The following is a 19,931-nucleotide window of genomic DNA, read 5'->3' on the forward strand; positions in this document are numbered from 1 at the left end:
ACACACACACACACACACACACACACACACACACACACACACACACACACATGCACAAGGAATGCATTACTCTTCACCAATTATTAACTTGAATTTAAAATTGAACTACTTAATTTTCAGCAGTATATCGCAGTATATCGTATACTGTCAAGTAGTTGAAATTTACTATTGCTGAAAAATTAATATAGTTAATTTGGCTATTACCAAAATGCAGTGCTCAACTGGAGTTATGATGATGATGATCAGGATAAATGAGTAGAGATCAAAGAAAGTCAACCAGATGAAATACGCAATTATGCTACAAGATTTTTAAGAAAAAATGTAGTTATTCCTCGAGCCAAAACTAATTTTTTGAAACTCTCTGTTTCAAATTTAGATCATCTTTTAAGTGTAACAAACTACTTTATGCAATTAGAGAACTAGCTACTATTCGTAATAAAAAAAATTAAAAGTCCATTTACACAGTTTTGAATTATTGTAAATATTGTAAGAGGGCAATGCTGTGACCTGTTTTTGATTCGTCTGTATTGTGCCTCAATGTTATTGATATTATTATTATTTTGATATTTGCATGCTGATATTTTTACAATTGTAAAACCTTACTGTGGATGTAAGAGCCAAATCGTGTGGACATCTTTGCATCTGCTTTATTGTGTAATGTTTTATTAGATTATACTTGATGACTTGGACCCCAGGAAGACTAGCAACCACTACTGTGGAAGCCTATGGGCTTCCTTATATATAATTAAATACACAAATAAATACATTGACCTGAGTCAGATACAAACATACAACCATGCATATACACACACAATATTTGTACATGAATACCAGACACCACATGTGATGACTGAGGTGTACACACAGTTTTCTGGAGCTGAATGAAAGGATAAGGAGGAGATTAAATAAAGGTTATTATGACAACCTGAGGTTATTAGATTTATGACAGTTTTCCTTATTGTGTTGTTTATTCAGTCAGCAAATTTTAACAAGAAAATTAGTATTAAACAGACTGTAAACTGAATTTCAAAAATATAAATTCTCCAAATCTTTAAATTCTCTATATTGACATTTTAGGTAATATATTCCTAAGTCATATAGCTGGCTTACAGGTACAGATGATCAGTGACCCTATAAATGTTATAAGCTGCACCCTAACAGCTCTTTAGTCTGCATGAAGTGCTGCTCCTTGAGCTTGGACTAATGCTGCCAACGTTGTTTTTTTTCCTTATTACTCACACTAGGCACCCACTGCACACAGTATTGTCATAACATCACAAAGTTGAATGTTTTTAAAGCTGTTTTCAGGACTATACCTTCCATGATCCCCTCCACTTCACAATATCATCAAACTATGTCTTTTGCAATTGTTTTGATTAGATCATTGGTATTTAAATTCTAGAGACAATAAGTGTGAGTACAACCTGTGAGAAAAGAGAAAAGAGGAAAAAACTCCCTTTGAATCCCAAGACAGGGAACTATGGCTGTTTATTTTTCATCCGTTGATAATCTCAAACCTGACTCAGTAGAGATTTTGTTCTACTACAGAGATGACATATAATTACAATGTTGTAACACAGAAAATATTCATCTGACTCCCATACGAACACTATGGGCAGTAATGACGAAGTCATAGTGTAAGCACACGTGATTAGAATTCAATGACAGGCATCTCTCCCTTGGACCATTTTGATCCCTAGTTGAGCACATTTCATCCAACATCCATACTTTTGATGACATGACTTAACCCAGTCATGAGGATTGTATCAGATCTTATTCAGATATATTTTTGTGAAATGAAACTCGTGTAACTGGCAGGTGCAAAGAGAAATATGTGACCTAACAAAGTAAAACAGGAAGTAACTTTCTAAACATATTCTCAGAAACTTGACACAAAGGAACACTAAGAAGGCAAGGAAAACAAATCAGTTCAGTTCACTTTGATTTCTAAAGCACCAAATCCTAATAACAGTGGCCTCAAGGCGCTTTGTATTGTAAAGTAAAGACCCTAGAATAATAAAGAGAAACCCCAGTAATCGGACGACCCCCTAAGAGCAAGTACTTGCGGGAAGGAAAAACTCCCTCTCAACAGGAAGGAACCTCCAGCAGACCCAGGCTCAGGGAGGGCAACCATCCGGCATTACCAGATAAGGTTAGGTTTAAGGGTATGCTTGGCTCAAAAGCTCAAAAGATGGTTTTCAGGGAATATTTTTAAATGTTCTGTTTCAATACCATATGTCAGAACAAGATCTAGATTGTGATTAAAGTGGTGGGTGGGTTTATTTTACATTTTGAGAGAATCAAATTAAGTCTAATAATAGATTAAATGTTGTGTTGAGGCTGTCATTTTTACATCTACATGGTATTAAAATCCCCCACAATAATTATTTTATAGATGAGCACTAAATGAAATAAAAAGTCTAAGAGATCAGATAGACCCACTGACTCTGAGTAAGGACCAGGTGGACGATAGTTAACAGCAAATAAGTTTTCCAGTTTTAGGTTATCCAGCTAGGGTTGATAAGGCTAAGCGTTGGTCTTTTAAATGAAATAAAACTTTCTGGGTCTTTGGTTGGTTAATAAGCTGGAGTGAAGGAAACTCTGTTATATTCAGAGAGTTTCTCACCGCCCCTCAGCCTGTGCTTCGAGGTTTCTGATGGTTAGAATGACCCGGGGGTGTGGATTCATTTAAATTAACATAATCATCCTGCTTTAACCAGGTTTCTGTAAGGCAGAGTAAATCGGTGTGTTGATCCATTATTTATTCAAGACAGAAACATAATGTTTAATAATCCACATTTCACTGTTTTACTTTTTGGTGCAGTTGTTGATAATATTGTTCTTCCTTTGTGATAATGGAATGTTTAATGTTTTTTGCTAATTTTTGGTTTGTTTTGGTGGTCTGGGAGCAGACACAGTCTCTAAGGAGATGATGGAGTATGATGAAGGAGATGGAGTTTTGGAAAGAAAACAACACAATCAACTCAGATCATGACATCCGGGGCTTTCAAGTGTATTTCACTGTCTTTGTTTTTTAATATAACTGGTGTGGGGCAATGGCAGGACAGGTTATGTAAAGGGCGAGTCCCCCATCCGTATACAGGGATGGTGGTGCTCTTTCTTCAGCCATCCACTGACTGCTGGTCAATAACCTTTAAATTCTTCATACCAGATTCTTTTTTTAGTGTTAGTGTTTTTAATTACTGTTCACAGACAGCTGACATTTCTTTCAGCGTCCATTTGCTGAAGTGGTTGTAATGAGGCTGTGTTCTTCACAGCTGTTAAATGTGATGTCATGACTACAGGTTTGTGCTTTGGTAATATACGGACTATTCAAGGTGCCCAGGTATATTTAATCATAGCCATATGGTGCTACACTTTATCTACCCACAGACAATTTAGATTTACTGGTTAGTGCCATACAGACAAGCTCCAGAGATCAGGAGATTCAGACAAGGGACCTTCTTGCTGAAACAATGGTGCTTACCACTGCACCAGTGTGGATCAGTTGGGCCCCAGGTTAACACCGACTGCCTCTAATGCTGTTGGCCAACAGGGTGTCAGTGGAAACTTTGCTAATGTTGGCTATAACGAAGAGGAGAGGAGGCAGCGAGAAAGTGTGGAGATGAGAATATGGACTAAATGTTGGACAGCAACTCATCCACACTTAATTGAGTGAAATAAAACTGGCTAAACAAAGCCAATTAAAACAAAACATAATCATTTCTGTACTGTACTCTGCTGTGCAAGTCAGCCTTATCTTACTAATTTTGTACCGTGGGAATCCTTATGAAAGCGGGGACAATGATGATCTCACCCCCCACTCCAGTCTTCCCTTCAAATGGAGATATGTCTTTAGGGTATACCATCATAGACTGCCTACAAGTGTTTTGGACCTCAATGTATATGGGGTCTACCGATATGTTCCTCTAGTAACTAGAGCCCATTCTGGTCTTAAGTCAGGATGCAATTCTCTAAATATCCTCAAATCCAAACTTGCCTCTTAAACATGGTAACACCTGAGGCAGCTCTATTCACTGAAGGAGACTGTGACATGCTGTTAAAGCTCTGGCAGCTGAATCAACTTGTACACATGCAAGATTTTATTTTGTGTCACATTAGGATCAGAATACTTTATTAATCCCTAAGGAAATTATGTGGTTACAGAAACAGACTCAATTAAATGTAATAATACAATATATTATATCCATCCACATTCTTTTGCTTATCCTTATCAGGGTAACAGGGGGGCTGGAGCCTATCCCCGCTACCATAGGGCGAAAGGCAGGGCACACGCTGGACAGGTCGCCAGTCTGTCGCAGGCCTAACACTTAGAGACAGACAACCATTCGCACTCACATTCACACCTATGCAAATCTCTGTCAGTACTCTCACTAGAGCATTTTGAACACCAGTAAAACAGATTGACCCAGCCTGATTCCTGACCACTCCGTGTGTGCGATTTACATGTTAATTATTACTCAGGCTTAATTTAAACATCCGTGATTGAAAAAAATCGACTCTTCCAGTAAATGTAAGAATCAGCTGGTTGAATTAAGACCATATAAGAGCCATTACACCAGAATTGCCATGTCAGAACAGCAGTTTGTAGCATTTTTAGCTTTTACACAGCAGACAGGAAAGTAGGAAGAGAGCAACGTGGAATAATGTGGAGGGCATGATCTGGGATGGACTCAAACCCAGGCTTCTGCAACCCTTTCGTTGAGCATTAGCAGCACCAGGTCAGAACAGCTCTGTTGCTGTGTTGACAACAACATGTTATGTTGGTGTAGCAGGTGTGAACTTCAAACAAATGTCTTTCCCTTTGGTGTTAGCATCCTTCATTTTCTCTATACTAAGCTAACTCTCCCGAAGTAAAGACAAAACTACATAGACCTGACCGGGCTCATATCCACTCAGGACCAGAGCCATGATTGGACTAATATATGTATTTATTTAACCAACGGGTGAAGCAAATTTTAAGCATATTAGATGGAAGTCCAGGCGTAGCTTCCAGGCTTTTTGTCAATCTGTCGGAGCTGTTTTTGCCCTGTGTGATGTTTGCATGCATGTTAGCTGTGTGCCTGAGCTCAGCATGTCTTTGGTCCTGTACCAGTAGTTGTAGTACTGAATGTCTCTTCTTGTCTGTTGCTCTTTCTGCTGTTTTCCTGCTGCAGAAAAGGCCAGTGGGAGGAGTCAAACCCTGCCCAAGCCACTCCCCCAGAGTCAAGCTCCACCCCCTCAGTCTCAACCCCCTTGTCCTCTACGTCTGACATTATCACCTCCTCTACCACCACTCTCACTTCACCCTATGCATCCACTGACATGTCCTTCACATCCACTGATGTTCCACCCCTCTCTACCTCCATTCCATCCACCTTTTCTTCCGTCACCACCACCACCACACTTCCCACCAAAAATATCAAGAAAAAGTTTGGTGACTTCTTCGCCTTCAAGAGGGCTCGAGTTGCCCGAGCCACCAAGGCAAGTGGGGGAGAGGGAGGAGGAGGAGAAGGGGTGAAGGTCAAAAGGACCTCCATTGCAGACCTCATTCGACCCCTCCGTGAGGCCAAAGAAAGGGAGAGGGAGAGGGAGAGGGACAAGGAGAGAGAGAAGGAGAGAGGGGCAAGGTCAGTGGAGGATGCTAACATTTCTAATGATGCCACCACCACAGAAGGAATCTCCGCCACCAGCCAACATCTTGCAGGCGATGTGCGGGAAAAGAGATCGCCTGCCCAGACGTTAACCATGATGATGCCACCCAGTGAGACCACTCCCTTGTATCCCACCATCACAACAAGCCCTGATCTCACGACTACTGTACTTTCCAATCTGGAGGAAGAGGCAGCTCCTGTCTTGCCAGCTCGCATGCCCAGTCCTGTGGTCACTCGCACTCTGACTGAGCAGGACAAGCAGCTGGTAGGGACTCCATATGGAGAGAGGAGACTAAAAGTGACCAAGAGGGCACTGAGAGAGGGAAAGAGCCAAAGTCTCATACTGTTGACGGGATTAGAGACTGATGACAAGGATACACCCACTAAGGTCAGTCTTGTGATACCTGTAACATCATAATAACAGTAAATTATGAGATGAATCTCGATGGGAACCAAGGTTTCTAAAAAGCTAATGTCAGAGACAAGCCTTTATTTTGAATTTCTCTTGTTTTAAGTCTAATCTTAACATATTAAGGTAGAACCTTTCCCTGTTCTTTGACCTGCTCCCATTTTATATTGTAAATGATGCTATTTGTTGTTGATACAGAGTAAACGCTTCCTCAAAGGTCTACCTGTTGCTATGATAAATTTACCACGTTATCACTTTCGTCGCCTGGATATGACCAGTACAACAACACAGTCGCGTCTTTGCTGTGCTCGTGTGTTAACACAGTGATACTATTAGTAAAATTCTAGTAGGGCTTCATGCCCATTCTCATAAAACATCTACTCTACTCTCAATCTTTATATTGACAGTTTTCAAATAATACCAACGGTACCAAGCCAAGCCAGTGCCTGTGTGTGTGTGAGGGAACAGTTATTGTTCTAAGTGTTTCTGTACTGTCTTTCAGAAACATGCTTCGGAGAGCACATCTAGTTTTGAGCAGAAGCTTCAGGTGATGTTGCACAGAATGGGCGTGGCCAAAACTCCACCTGCTGAAACCAAGATGAGCCAGGTAAATGGGGGAGTGCGCATGTGTGTGTAAACATATTAATCTGAACATTGTTTGCCTTAAATATTTTATATGCAGGACTATCGCACCTCTTTTATTTTTTATCTTTTTAAATTGTGAGAAGCACACTCCTCACACATTCTCCCACATCCCATTTTGAAAGTTTGCCAGAAAACAAAAGTGATTCAGTCTCATTGAATTATTTTTCCCATTTAATGAGTGATTGATTAAGAAAATGGATGATAGGTTGGAATGTCTTAAGAAAAACCACATATCTCAATTTTTCCATATTTATTGAGTCTACTCTCATTAAACGTACGTTACAGATGAGTGTGGAAACTTCACAGTTTTTACCCCTGAGCCATAACAGGCTGACTGAGTATTGTCACCATCCTACCAGGCAGCCAGGCAGTGTCCCAGTAGTTTTGTAATTAAATAGTATATGATTCAAAGAAATATGTAGATCTAAAATTACCTTTAACTTAACAGACATTTCCACTCCTCTGTAGTAGGCTAGTGCTATTAATGGGAATAGAAAGCAGCAGTAATGGCAGTTTTCACACTGACACTGAGAAAATGCTTTCCTACTCTATCTGAACACCCAAAGTGCTTTACACAGCTTGTCTCATTTACACCACAAGCACTTTTTCCTGTGCGCTTTCTAACATTCGCACACACTTACACTCTGATGGATGCATCAGAGAGCAACCGGGGTTAGTATCTTGCCCAAGGATATTTGGCATGTAGACTGGAGCAGATGGGGACCTTCTGATTAGTAGGTGACCTGTGTTCTTCTGCCCTAATATGTTTATGTGGATAATCTGGTTCAAAAATGCTGGAAAATATAGAGCAAAAAGCACCAAATTGCAGCCCATACCTGTGCACTTTGAAAACCAGTAACTTGGTCAGTTTTCATAGTATGACGTTAAATTATAACTTTGTTTTAAAGAGTACAAGAAAGTTACTACAATGAAAAACAGGTTTCAACTTTTTCAAGTTGTCACTGCTTTTATTGGAATGACCCAAACCAAACCAGCAAAATAGACAAAAATGGTTGGAAGAGAAAACAAAAGTGAATAGTAAAATCCCAACTACCTCATATTTATCTTTTTTATTTATTTATTTAACCTTCATTTAACCAGGAGGGCCTTGAAATTCAAATCTCCTTTTCAAGCAAGATCTGGCTACACGAAAATACATAAGACAAAAATAAGACTAATTCCTCTTTTACAGAATAAAGATGAAGAGCTGAGAAAGGCCAACTCTGATGGTAAGTGTTTTTGCATAAATATCTCTATCATAAAAAATATATGTTGTGTATAAGTGTGTTTGTGTGTGTGGTTGTCAGTGTGCAACTCAGTGTTGTGTGCAGTGTAATGCCCTTTAAGTTCACTACGTAAAGGCCAATCCATTTGTCATTTATAACTTACCATCCACTTTCCCTCCCACTGTAGCCGAAGTGCTTGCTCACAGGGGGTCATATAATTGTTGGGTTTTCCTCTGTATGTATTATTGTAAGGTCTACCTTACAATACAAAGCGCCTTGAAACAACTGTTGGTGTGATTTGGCGCTATATAAATAAAATTGAATTGAACTCAAATTGAACTATTCTGATTAAGTAACACACTGTCTTCCAACCTTTTTAGTGTACATGGTTATAAATCAAATTTAGTTTAATTCTTTAACAGAACATTTGAGTCTATGTGTTTCATATAGTTTTATAAATATTGTTTTTTTTCCATCACTCTTCTTATTTTGTTTGAGTCATCACTACTAATCCTTGTTTCAAGATCTGCCATCTAGAGCTGTGTGATAAGCTGTAGGATTCACATATTATTCGTAATATTCACTGTCTTCTACTGTCCTGTCACTGTCCCTCAGGTGCTATTCTTGACAAACCTGAACCACCTCCCACATACATGAAGCCCAGGACTATGTCCACTTCATCAGGTATCAATATTTCCTTGCTCATGTCTACATATAAATTATAATCTCAATCTATAGCTTGGCAGAGCCAGTTCAGCAAAAAACAAACAAACCACGGTATTGCTGTGTGGGACAATGCACCAGCATGAAGAAGTCAGTGATGATCGATCAGTTTTCACGTGTTTTGTAAAAAATTGAAATATGGATCTGTAACACTTGTCAGCTGTTACAGGACCCCAGCACAGTCAGACATGCACAACCAATGAGGTGAATTTGTGCCTGTGCCACACCCTTTGCAGAAAAGGTGTGCAGCAGCACTGCTTCAGGATGTCGAGCTGCATAATCCACTGGAAGCAATATCCGCTTGCACAGGGAATTCTGTCCCAGAATTAAGGGATGTGTTGGGTGGAAGATAACTGCAGCCGTAACTTTATGCATTTGCCACTGTTTCTCATTTCTAGCAGTCTATGTCCCCATGCACACATCTGACCTCTATGAATATTGCCTCCAACAACACTCCCGGCCGAGCCAGGTTTTGGTGGACTGAGGTCTGCGTGTAGCCCGAGTCCACCATAGCCTGCCGTGTACCCCCTTGGCATCTTACCAGAACTCTGTACATGAGTCAGCTGCTCACGCTGTGCGGCTGCCTGCTCCTGGTGCATTTGAGCCAGGACGTGCATCTGCTGCACGGGCTATGGGTCTAACATCATATGTTGGGATGTTGGGTGCCACTGTAACACTCTTCAGCTGTTACAGGGACCCAGCACGTGCTAGGGTTAGGGTTAGGGATGTGCACAAACGATGTGGCTCAAGTGTCCTTATTTACAGAGTGAACTTGTTTACACAGTTTGTTTTTTCAGACTGTCATGTGGTTCCAGCTGTCCCGCTACCCATCCCAGCGTCAGCTCGTACCTCCCCTCCAAGGTGCCGGCGTGCTACTGAAATAATAGAGGCAGGATTAAACAATCATTGTCAGCTCTGTCTGCGGAGCCACAGACCACACCCAGCCTCAGCATCATATGTATTTAAAAGAACAACTTTATAATGCTTTATAATAAAGTTGAACATAGTCTGGATATCACGTTGTAATGTACTATATGTAAACAGCAAAGTTTAGTCTTTGGAGGTTTTAGTTTTGGTGGACATGGGACACTGGACATTGAGTGACATCATAAACTTGTTTCTGTAGTGTAACCAGTCTGATGTATCTAGGCCTGTGATATGAGAACACAGGAAGTTCTGTACTAGTATGCCATGCTTTCTGTGTATAATCTACATCCTTTTAAACATCTGTCCAAACTATGGGCACTAACTGGGAACACTTGCAATGTCCCTTTCACCCTGCTTCCCAGCTGATCCCAGGCATCCGATCAGATCTCTGCAACCCGTTCAACCAGATCCTCTCCTTCCTCCAAAGCCCGCCCTCCCAGAGCGTCCTATTGGCCCCCTGCCACCCAAACCTGCCATCTCAGCCAGACCTCCTCTCTCCACCCTGGCTGCTGCAGGAGGAGCTCGTCCCTCTTCTGCTCCTCCTTCCAGCAGCCCAGTGGAGCTGCTGGAAGGAGGAAAACATGATGGCAGGCCAGAGGAGACTACAAGACAGGTAGTATATTTCATTTTATTGTTGGCAATAAGATCATTCAGAAGGTGAGACTGTATACAAAGCTATTATTGTTTGATTATATATTAGGTAACTAAGTAGGGCTGGGCGATATGAGAAAATATCACTATAGACATCACGATGTTTAAATAACCCCCCAAAACAAATGTTATTGTCAACCATATAGTGGTATATGGTTGAACTGGTATACTCATTCAAACTGACAATTCAGTCAGGGGGTCATTAATGTGATGACCTCAAATTACAGAAACATAAGCCTAGACAGTGACTCTAAAAACGAGTGACCAAGAACAGTCGCAGGTGTCACAGCTGGTTCATTTAAGGTTTTCTTTGGTGTGTGGGGAGAGGCTGACATGCAGAGTTTAAAACACTCTTCTTTATGCAGTGGATGACTTTTCAGCTGGTGAAATAAAGTCGTGGTACTGCTTTTACCAAAGTTTTATGGCAGGTTTTGCAAATTACTGCATTTTGTTCGACATCCTCCTTGTGAAATCCAAACTACAGCAAGTGTCATTCTCTCGCTCATCTGAAACTCCCACAGTTGCCATATTTTCTGGTAGCCATTTTAATCATAGTGTGTGGAAAACTCACAATACATCGAGTATATTCAAAATATCGCTCACCCCTATAACTAAAAACACTTTAGTCAATAGAAAAAGAAAGGAAAACTGAAATTTGAAAAAGAACGTTTAAACAATATTTTGTGCTTTCAGAACTAACTGAACTATGCTTTCTTTCGTTTTGTAAGGAACTAGCCCGTTTAGAACCAGTACAGGAGTTTTCACTTTGATAGCTGCGTCTAGGTGATGATTCACATTCATGTTGTTCTGTTAAGAGGAAAAACACCTTTTTGTCTGATCATATTTGACATTCTGAAAATGAAGGACTGCATTTAAAAATAGCTGTTGATGCAGTGCTTTTGTTAAACCCTTGAATTAAACCTTCTTGACTGATTCGCTGATTTCAAATCAATGGTGGCGTACAGAGACAAAATTGTGTCAATGAACATCTGGTGATTACGTTCCTAGAATGGAAGCGAGGACGGTTTCCAGGGTGGAACATCGAACGTGTCCTCTAGAAAGGAGCTTCCTTCAGTCCCACCTCTCTGGAGAAGTCCCAGTACACAGGATCGCGCTGAAAAAGCACAATCAGTGACAGAGGGTGTGTCTTTCCTGTCTTATTAAAAGAAATTTAACCAAAATTGTGGTGGTTCTGATACAACTTTCGATGCGTTTTAAAGAGAAACCAGCTCTGGAATCCAAGTCAGTGTAAATAAATGATTGTGTGTATTTTCAGAGAGTCTTCCTAAGCCACGTCAACACATGAAGCCTCCTCCGCAGCGTAGAGCTGTGTCTGTCCATGAGGATGCCTTTGCCATGACACAAGGTGAGGCTTTGCACCAGTGTTTGATGAAACTGTGAAAAATAATGCTAGCAACAGCAAATCCCACAACTGGTTAAATGAAAAATATTCAGAAAAGTGTGATTAAAATAAAGATTATTAGAGAAAGTCAACAACTTTCAGTTTATCACCCCCAGTGAGTGTTCATGGCCAGAGACACAATTCATCGTAGCCTCTCAGGCTGATGTTACTTTGTGCGTCTTGTTTGATGTGGGCCTGACATTTAGAGTTTCAGTGTCCGGCTCCTCCAGTCCGCATGTCAGAGATACTGAACCGTGAGTTGCCCTGATGTATCCAGAGTGTGTGTGTGATTGTCAGACAGGCTTAGAAAAGAGTCCGTGTATCAATGTGTGATGGTTTGCGTGAGGCTTTGAGTAAAATGTTTCATCCATTCGTCACCGTGAGGTTAAGTGTGGTATTCTCCCACAACTTTCCTGGAGAAAGGGATAATTGATGATTGACTCTTTATTAAACCTCATACCCTTCTTTTTCAGAGCTGAAGGCAGTGTTACAGAGGTCACCCATCCGTTTCCGAGGCAACAGAAGTGATCTGCCATCCTGCACTGAAGATCCATCCAGTGGAGAAGTACAGAGAGGTCTTCATAAGTCATGCTCATAATTTAGCCTTTTTGGCCGATCCTTTTCCTTCTTTGTTTTATTATTTATTATTATTACTTATTAATCTATATCATTCATCTTCACAGCCAGTGACATGGGAAGGGAGACTGATAAAGATAAGAAGGGCATTCCCCAGAAGGAGGAGCTGCAGGAAAGACGAGGAAGAATGGGATGTGGAAGCACAGCAGCCGAAACCAAGCACTCCCATCAAGGAAAGGGTGAAAGCCCAGGCTCAGGGTGTCCCTCCTTTACAGCTCAAGCGCTACATGAAGCAGATGCAACCCAGTTTTCCAGCCATGCATTTGACAAAGCTTTACCCACCCAAGAGAGGCTTCCACCACAAACCCGAACACTGGAAAAGTCTCCAGTGATGCCCCCACCCAAAAATACCACTAGCACAGCCCCAGTATTGCCCCAAACTCTAGATAAATTACTAGTCTCCCCAGCACCTCGAGAAAAGACCCTGAGCACAATCCCAGTCACGTCTGGATATTCAGACGTCCCCCAAGTAAGTCCTACATCCCACAAGAAGAAGGTCCCCAGCCCGGTGGATCTGAGAAACAGCACACGAGAGAAAGAGACCATCTCTAAACATCACACAGTGAAGGCAGAGGCAGCAGACCAAAGAACTGAGCCCCCTCTGTCTGAATAGCATCCACAGACTGACTTACCTAAGCAGAAAACACATTTAGGAGGGAGAGGTCTGAGACATCACTGCGATCTGGAACTGAGGGCGTATCTGAGAGTAGTGTGAGTGTTTTAGTGCAGCAGATAAGTAGAAAATCACAGTCACTAGACCTTTGTTTGTTTGTTCTTGTGGAGCCATTGATTTGAAAAATCCCATTAACCACTTGAATTTTAAAATTGGTCCCAATGTGGCTGCCCACTGGGAAATTTCAGAATTTTTATTTTGACATTTAAAACACTGAACAGCACTTTGTGGGAAATTTCAAGAGGGCAGTAAAGCTGCAATTTCTACACAATCAGAGTATTAAACAGATAATATTGATAATAAATGTCACCCCGACCGGCGGACACATTAACATAAGCTGTTTAAGCTTGTTTATTGGCAATAACCTGCCATCTTTTATCATATCAGATCAAGTATAACCAGCCGTTTTGTTAATGCAGCACTTTCTTCTTAGAATAATATATAATCTTGCTCTAGATATTGGCAGTTAACCATGTCACACAGCGATCAGGCCTTTTAATCCAGCTCTAATTGTTTTTATAAATAAAGTATTTTTTGTAAATAAATCAAGATGTCAGCCTGTATCTCTGAATGAACTAAAAGCTTATGTGGACCTCACAGGGCAGACTGTAAACCTGTGATTTTGTAGAATATGATGCATCACTGTAGATTAAGCAATATAGTCTTTAAAAAAACCTGCTCAACCCTAAACATGTGCGGCGGTAATACTGCTCCATGTCACACTGATGGGGAACATTTTTCTGAAAAATCATTAGATAAAAAAAATGCTACAAATTTACTGCCAGGAAGGAGAGCAGAGGTGAAGAAGTCAAGCAACAGCAAGAAGCTGTTTTAATCTAATTCTGTTTGTTTTCTTAAAAGTAGGCTTTATTTATTTATTTATTTATTATTACTTTTTCATTTTGATTTTTTTGGAGGGGTGGTAGGGCTACAGTTCGCTTGCCTTTCTGTAAAAGTCACTATAAGCCAGCAAGTGGTTTACACGTGAAAGATCCCCAAACCCAGCTTCTGGGAGTACTCCCAGTGCTGGTTGCATCAGCAGGGGCATCTGGCATGAACCTGGTGCCATATCAAACATATGAATCCATCTGTTGTGCCAACCACTTAATAAAGCAGCTCAAAAAAAGGAAACAGCTAAAAGTATCTTTACATAAGTTACAAAGAGAACAACTTCAAACTTCAAAGATGAACTTTTACATGGTCAAACATGCGTGGTTTGATAATGAGTTGTCCTCGTCTCTAAATGTTACGTTTCCCACCAGAGTCAGCATTTTGACATTTCAAATGGCTAATGGGATTCCTCAAGAGTAATCATAAATGAGTATATCTGCACATTTTGGTATTTGTATCCAATTATGAATGATTTTACTTGCACTATTGTACTCTCCTGTAGAATCGCTCTCATGTCCGGAGTGTTCTCGTTAAACGTGTGAGAACCACAGGTATGATACACCCAGATGGTACCGACTTCCTGCGTGCTAGCTTCTGTATAGTTGGTGCATTTATTCTGTGGGGTGAATTTTTGATTTATCTTAGTTATATATACAGTGGAAGCACATGAATTACATTGCTGGCTTGTTATTGCAGTCTGTGCAAATTTACCCCAAAGATTAAATGTACTGATCGTTAGCTGTAGCTAGCTGGGCACATGTTCACCAACCATGTGTCTGCTGAGTGTATCAGTGTGTTGACAGCTCATCCTCTCATCTGATGTCAGAAATGATCATGCATTTCATCCTGTTATTTTGCTGCAGACTCATTATTTTTGAATCACATCCATCTTTGCATTGAACAATATGTGTCACCTATAAAATTCATTTCCATCAACCTGCACACATCGTTAAGAGTCTGAAATGAGCTTCATCAGCTACGGGACTGAAATCTTTTTCATGCACTTTCCACAAAAACATTCAATTTGTTAACAAGACATTTCTGAGCGTACCACAACATCACACTTGGTTTGATTACACCATGTCAGGCACATTAATAACAACTACTTAAAATTGTTATGATTTCAAAGTGAATTACAAACTCCATGCTGATAGCAGATGTCTTTTTACTTTGCCTTTTGTCACCTTCTACAAAATGACTCGGTTTCTGGAAACTACATTTGTACTTCATATCTAATTGTGACTAAGGTTATTTAGAGACATTATTTACATCATATTACTTGGTCACACTGTGAATTCTGAGTCCAGGCAACCTCTTTTGGATTATGCCAAGCGGATAAGTAATTAGTCACTAATACTACCGAACTCCTGCTGATTAAGATCTCATATTGCATATCCTTTTTTGGAAGTTGAGGGAGATGCCTCATTAGAGGCCTCCACCATGAAGCAGGATTTGGGGTTAGTGAGGTAGGTTTAATCTGTGGGTTTGCATTGTGCCATAGTGGTCCCTTCCTCACTGGGGTACATCAGCATGTTAACTTCTGCAAGCCTAACATGCTCTGGGTTCGTTATGTTCAAGAAAAGATATCAAGACTATAAAACATTGTTTTCATATTTGTTCTTTGCTTATTTTCCTAACGACCACGGAAAGAGTAAGGTTACAACTGTCTCATGCAGCATAAGAATAAATTTTAGCAGCATGTTTACATAAAAAGCAATTGTATAGTCAGATCTACACGTGCCTTAATGAAGAGGCAGTGATACTCATGACAAAGGCAGCATATTAAGTCAGAGTTTCCCTTCAGAAGCAGTTTTTTAGTTTGCATTATATTTTCAAAATCCTCTTTTTTTTCTGGTTGTAGTTTGCTTGACATATGTATGCAACTCTATATACGGTTGTTGATTTTTGGTCATCAGTGCAAACACCACTTTTGCTATAAACACGTGAATAGGGTTCATTTGCTGAGTTGATCTATATGACAATACTTAATGTGATCATTATTGTTAAGCTTAGTTTCAGTTACAGTCACGCTAGGGTTGGAGGCCTCGGAGCCACCAAAGTGATTGGATCTGTGTGCAATCAGCTTGTGGTCAAGCCTTTCAAATGGTGTCTTTGAAGATGGGCACCAGGTCTGTAACCATGTGTAGTGAGTTACATCTTCAAAGTGGCTTTGGTCCATTAAGACAGTGATAAAAGGGCAATAAGATAAAAGTCAGACTATAATCAGCTGGGGTCAAGTTAGCATTTACATGCAGTTCGTTTGTAATAATATGGCAATTACCTGTTATAAACTGGGAAAAATTGCAAATCTGTTTGCTAAGTGTTGCAAATTTCAGTGAAGCAGTGGAATACCAAATGCAAGGATGGACTAGCCACTTGCAGCACAGGCATAATACATGATGACGTGAGGTGCGGCCCACCTTAAACAGTCAGCTTGATAAGCAGTTCATGGATTGTGCAGAATCCATACACAGCAGGTCCGACTCTCAGCCACAGACTCAATCAGAGTAAATAAATGTGGCAAATTTACAATTTATACATTTAGGAACAAACAAAGATGCAGCTATTTCATTTCAGCAATGATCAGAATTTTAGTAAGAGCGGTGCAAATTTGCTGCTCAAAAGTGAGGCAGCAAGTAATGTATTAACAAATATAACACAGTGTAAAAGCAGGTTTGGCTCTTGTGTTTCTCTCTGAAAACAGAGAAAGAAACAGAAATAAAGGGGGACTATAGAAGAACCAATAGGATTGTTTTAAAAGTGAGCTCTTCTGATAGAACTGTGTGTGTGGGCCCTGAGGACCAACACTCATGGGCGTGCCGGGTTTAGCTAGAAAAGCTGGTTTATTACAAACTATTTAAACCTGAAATCTATGCATAGCAGCGCAAATATGTGATGTAAAGAGCACAAAACATATTTTACTGTCAGATCCCGATCCATCTGTGTTAATGAAGATACTGTTTCTGTGTCACTCTCTGGGTTTTTCTGCAGACTCTGTTAAATTCTAGGTTCTTATTAAAGTCAGTATTATGTATTGTAACATTTATACATGAATCTATGTAATAGCACCTGTCAAGCAAAGTGTGCACGCTGCAGAGAAACAAAATGTTTTCATTGTATACTGGTCTCTGTGTAAAAATGTGACTAAAGCACTGGAATGCAGGAACATGTGGGGCTTGGCTCTCGACGCTCAGAATGACAACTCAGTAAGGATCTACAGGACAGAGCCAACGTTCTGGCTCTTGGCTCGCAGCTTTAAGCTGGTCCTGTGCTGATTGTGTACTTGTTCTGCTAACATCTCCCCAAACAAATGAGCACTCATAGCAGCAGCTATCACAGAAAAATCAGTCATGTTGATCTGGCATTAAATTCAACACAAGTTGCAGTAAAATGCGAGCCATGAACCTGACTAAATCAGGTTTGTGTGATTCGTTGGGTTATATTTCCACTTGGTGAAGCAGATAAGTTGTGTTCATCATCATCCGACTGACTGTAACCTGTAGTCAGTTTGTCTGTATTTAGAAACTAGATCAGGGTTATTTGGAAACCTTTTACTATTTGAGTGTGACGGCAGTCATTGCAAGTCTGGAGACAGGTTGACTCCCAACAGGCGACCTGTGCCTTGTGACTAAGAGAAGGGTGCTGTATGTTCAACTTCACAGCAACTACTTTCACATGGTTGCTGACAGCAAAAACAAAAAACAGTGCTGTCTCTCAGCAACTGTGTTTTTCTGCTCGCAAATAGGCCATCCTGTTTTTATTCTAGTCTGACTCAGGCTTAAGACCAACTACAAGGAAAAGGTACTTTGGGTATGTCTAAATTGTTTTGTATGTTTGTGTATTTTATTAGATTTCATTTCTAAGTAAGCACAAGAAGTGAATCCTTTACTACTGAAATAGATGGTCTGGAGGTGAAAATGGCCTCGTCTATTCCTATTGCTTTTCCCCTTTCCATGCAGTGCACAACACAGCATGTAACATCTCTGCAGGACCTGAGTAGTGCCCAGTGAAAACTGCTTGGCATTGTGCAATGTTGCTATGAACTCCAAACTTTAATTCTTTGATTTCGTCCTCCAAAAGTCAAGAACGATACGAGTTGGATTTCCTCATAAACTAAAAGTGTTCAGGGTTGTTCAAAATCAAATGCATAAAACAGAAATACTTTACTTTTGCAGTGTTCACATACAACTGTCATGCCCAGTTTCTTTTCATTTGTCTTATGTTGGTTCAGCCTTATCTTTAGTTTGGACACGTAAGGATAGCTGAAATTCTTCTTTAACAACATTCAATCAGGAGTACAGCACAAGACCTTTTAGTCAAGTACAAGTAAAATTAAAAATTAACCTCTTGAGATCCATCAGGTGGTTGGTGCTACTATATTTAGAACTTAGGATTAAGTTCACTGTTTGTACCCAAATGGAATAGAACAACAGTAAGTTTATACGTTTGCAAAAGATTTGAAAGTTAGTATCTTCTCGTTTCTGAAACTATGTTTGTGTTGCATTTGGCTAAAATACCACCTAACGCTGACTCTATGAGGTTTACTGGTGAGCTGACCTGAGCTGTTCAGAGTTTGGCATCATACGTTGAATTGCATTGATTTTTTTTAAAAGAAATTTTGGTTGTACAAGTATCTCCAAACAGGTGGAAAAAAGCATTCACATTTATATGCACTGAAAATTATTACAAGTATTTATTTTAGTCTCGTATTTAAAATTTTTCTTTTTGCCTTGTTTTCACATTAAGCCTTTTTATAATCTCCAGCTGAATACATAGGACACTAAAGCTCCGCTCACTCATTTTTGTGGGATCACATGAATATATTATATTCGTATATCCATCCAATCACTCCTTTAGTCAGCTAAATAATTTTCTCCAGAGTCACTAGATTAAAAACAAAACTATATAATCAGAGGAAAATGTTGTGTTTCTCTCAGGGTGGTTGTGGTGAATGGTGTGTGTGTTTTATAAGAGCAGACCTCAGTTCACCTCCCTGTGATGTCTGACCCGAGCCTTCCTCTTATCCTGGAGGAGAGTTTATTTTCTACCTTCATTGTTATTTTTGCCTTGCACGCACAGAATATGTACAAAACTACATAACACAAAGTTATAAACAGAGTGTGAACCTATACTTGTTAAGATTATTAAAAAGTTAACTGAGTTGTGTGATAATTTTGTACTTTGTAAAACTTTGACTCAGTTGTTTGTTGTCATCGGTCCCTGTGAAGACTTTGTGCTCATTTTTTGTCTTTTCTCTTTCAAACCTTTCTCTTCCTGTTAAAAGGGAGTTTTTCCTCTACACTGTTGCTCAGCCTCATCGGATTGTTGAGGTTCTCCCTCTTAATATTCTAAGGTCTTTGCCTTACAATATAAAATGCCTTAAAACAGCTGTTGAAGCAAACTGGCACTATATAAATAAAACTGATTAACAGTGAATTAGGAAAAAGCTTAGAAAAGGCTGAGTTGCCCATTAAAAGGTTTAACAGGCAAAGAGAACAAAAAGCTGCATCACAATCTCAGGAAGTAAAGTTTTGGGACATTTAATGGTGTCCCAATGTCTTTAAAGATTCAACCACACTATAGAATAAAAGTTAAGGTTTCCCATGGGAGAAACTGTCTTGAAATAAAGGAGCAATCACACTCCTGCAAGAATTGTTAAATAATAATTTAAAAAGATGCCAGATGTGTTCATTTTCATCTCCCCGACTTTCTTTCTTGGATTCTGCTAGAGAAGGTTTGCATGGTTCACAGTTTACAGTAATTGTTATCTCACCAGCAATAATCTTACCTGATTTAAAACTGGACAATCTCCCTTCAGTGTAGTCTTCTTGTGTTCTAAACACTTGCACTTGTTCAGTGCAGACCAGAGCAGACCAGCCAACATCAGTGAGTCTTATGTCCAAACCTAAAGGCAGTTCAGGAGCATTGTTCTTCTCTTATATCGAAAGTTGGCGGACCGGATGCCGAACCATAAAGACGTCACACGTGTGATATTGCAATTAACACTCTCAAACGTGAACAACATACCAGTGTGTCGGGTCAATCTTTACAGTTAGTTACTTTTATTAAATTTCAGCTGCTTGAATAAAATAAT

At 40.0% G+C, this 19,931-nt stretch overlaps 1 protein-coding gene across 1 annotated transcript in view; it reads left to right on the forward strand.

Annotated features, from left to right (window-relative positions):
- The window catches only part of carmil2 (capping protein regulator and myosin 1 linker 2), a 60,447-nt gene extending 41,449 nt beyond the window's left edge, over positions 1 to 18,998 (forward strand). Inside the window, exons 33-41 of the mRNA XM_005933525.3 lie at positions 5,178 to 6,042; positions 6,566 to 6,670; positions 7,901 to 7,937; positions 8,550 to 8,618; positions 9,947 to 10,197; positions 11,244 to 11,376; positions 11,512 to 11,601; positions 12,111 to 12,212; positions 12,321 to 18,998. Coding sequence (XP_005933587.2) covers positions 5,178 to 6,042; positions 6,566 to 6,670; positions 7,901 to 7,937; positions 8,550 to 8,618; positions 9,947 to 10,197; positions 11,244 to 11,376; positions 11,512 to 11,601; positions 12,111 to 12,212; positions 12,321 to 12,886 — 2,218 coding nt within the window. The 3' untranslated portion in view covers positions 12,887 to 18,998. The remainder of the gene's footprint in view (positions 1 to 5,177; positions 6,043 to 6,565; positions 6,671 to 7,900; positions 7,938 to 8,549; positions 8,619 to 9,946; positions 10,198 to 11,243; positions 11,377 to 11,511; positions 11,602 to 12,110; positions 12,213 to 12,320) is intronic.
- The last annotated feature ends 933 nt before the right edge of the window (positions 18,999 to 19,931 follow it).

Source organism: Haplochromis burtoni, unplaced genomic scaffold (genome assembly GCF_018398535.1).
Source record: "Haplochromis burtoni strain Fernald_Lab_line unplaced genomic scaffold, NCSU_Asbu1 Contig_169, whole genome shotgun sequence".
Classification (NCBI taxonomy): Eukaryota; Metazoa; Chordata; class Actinopteri; order Cichliformes; family Cichlidae; genus Haplochromis; species Haplochromis burtoni.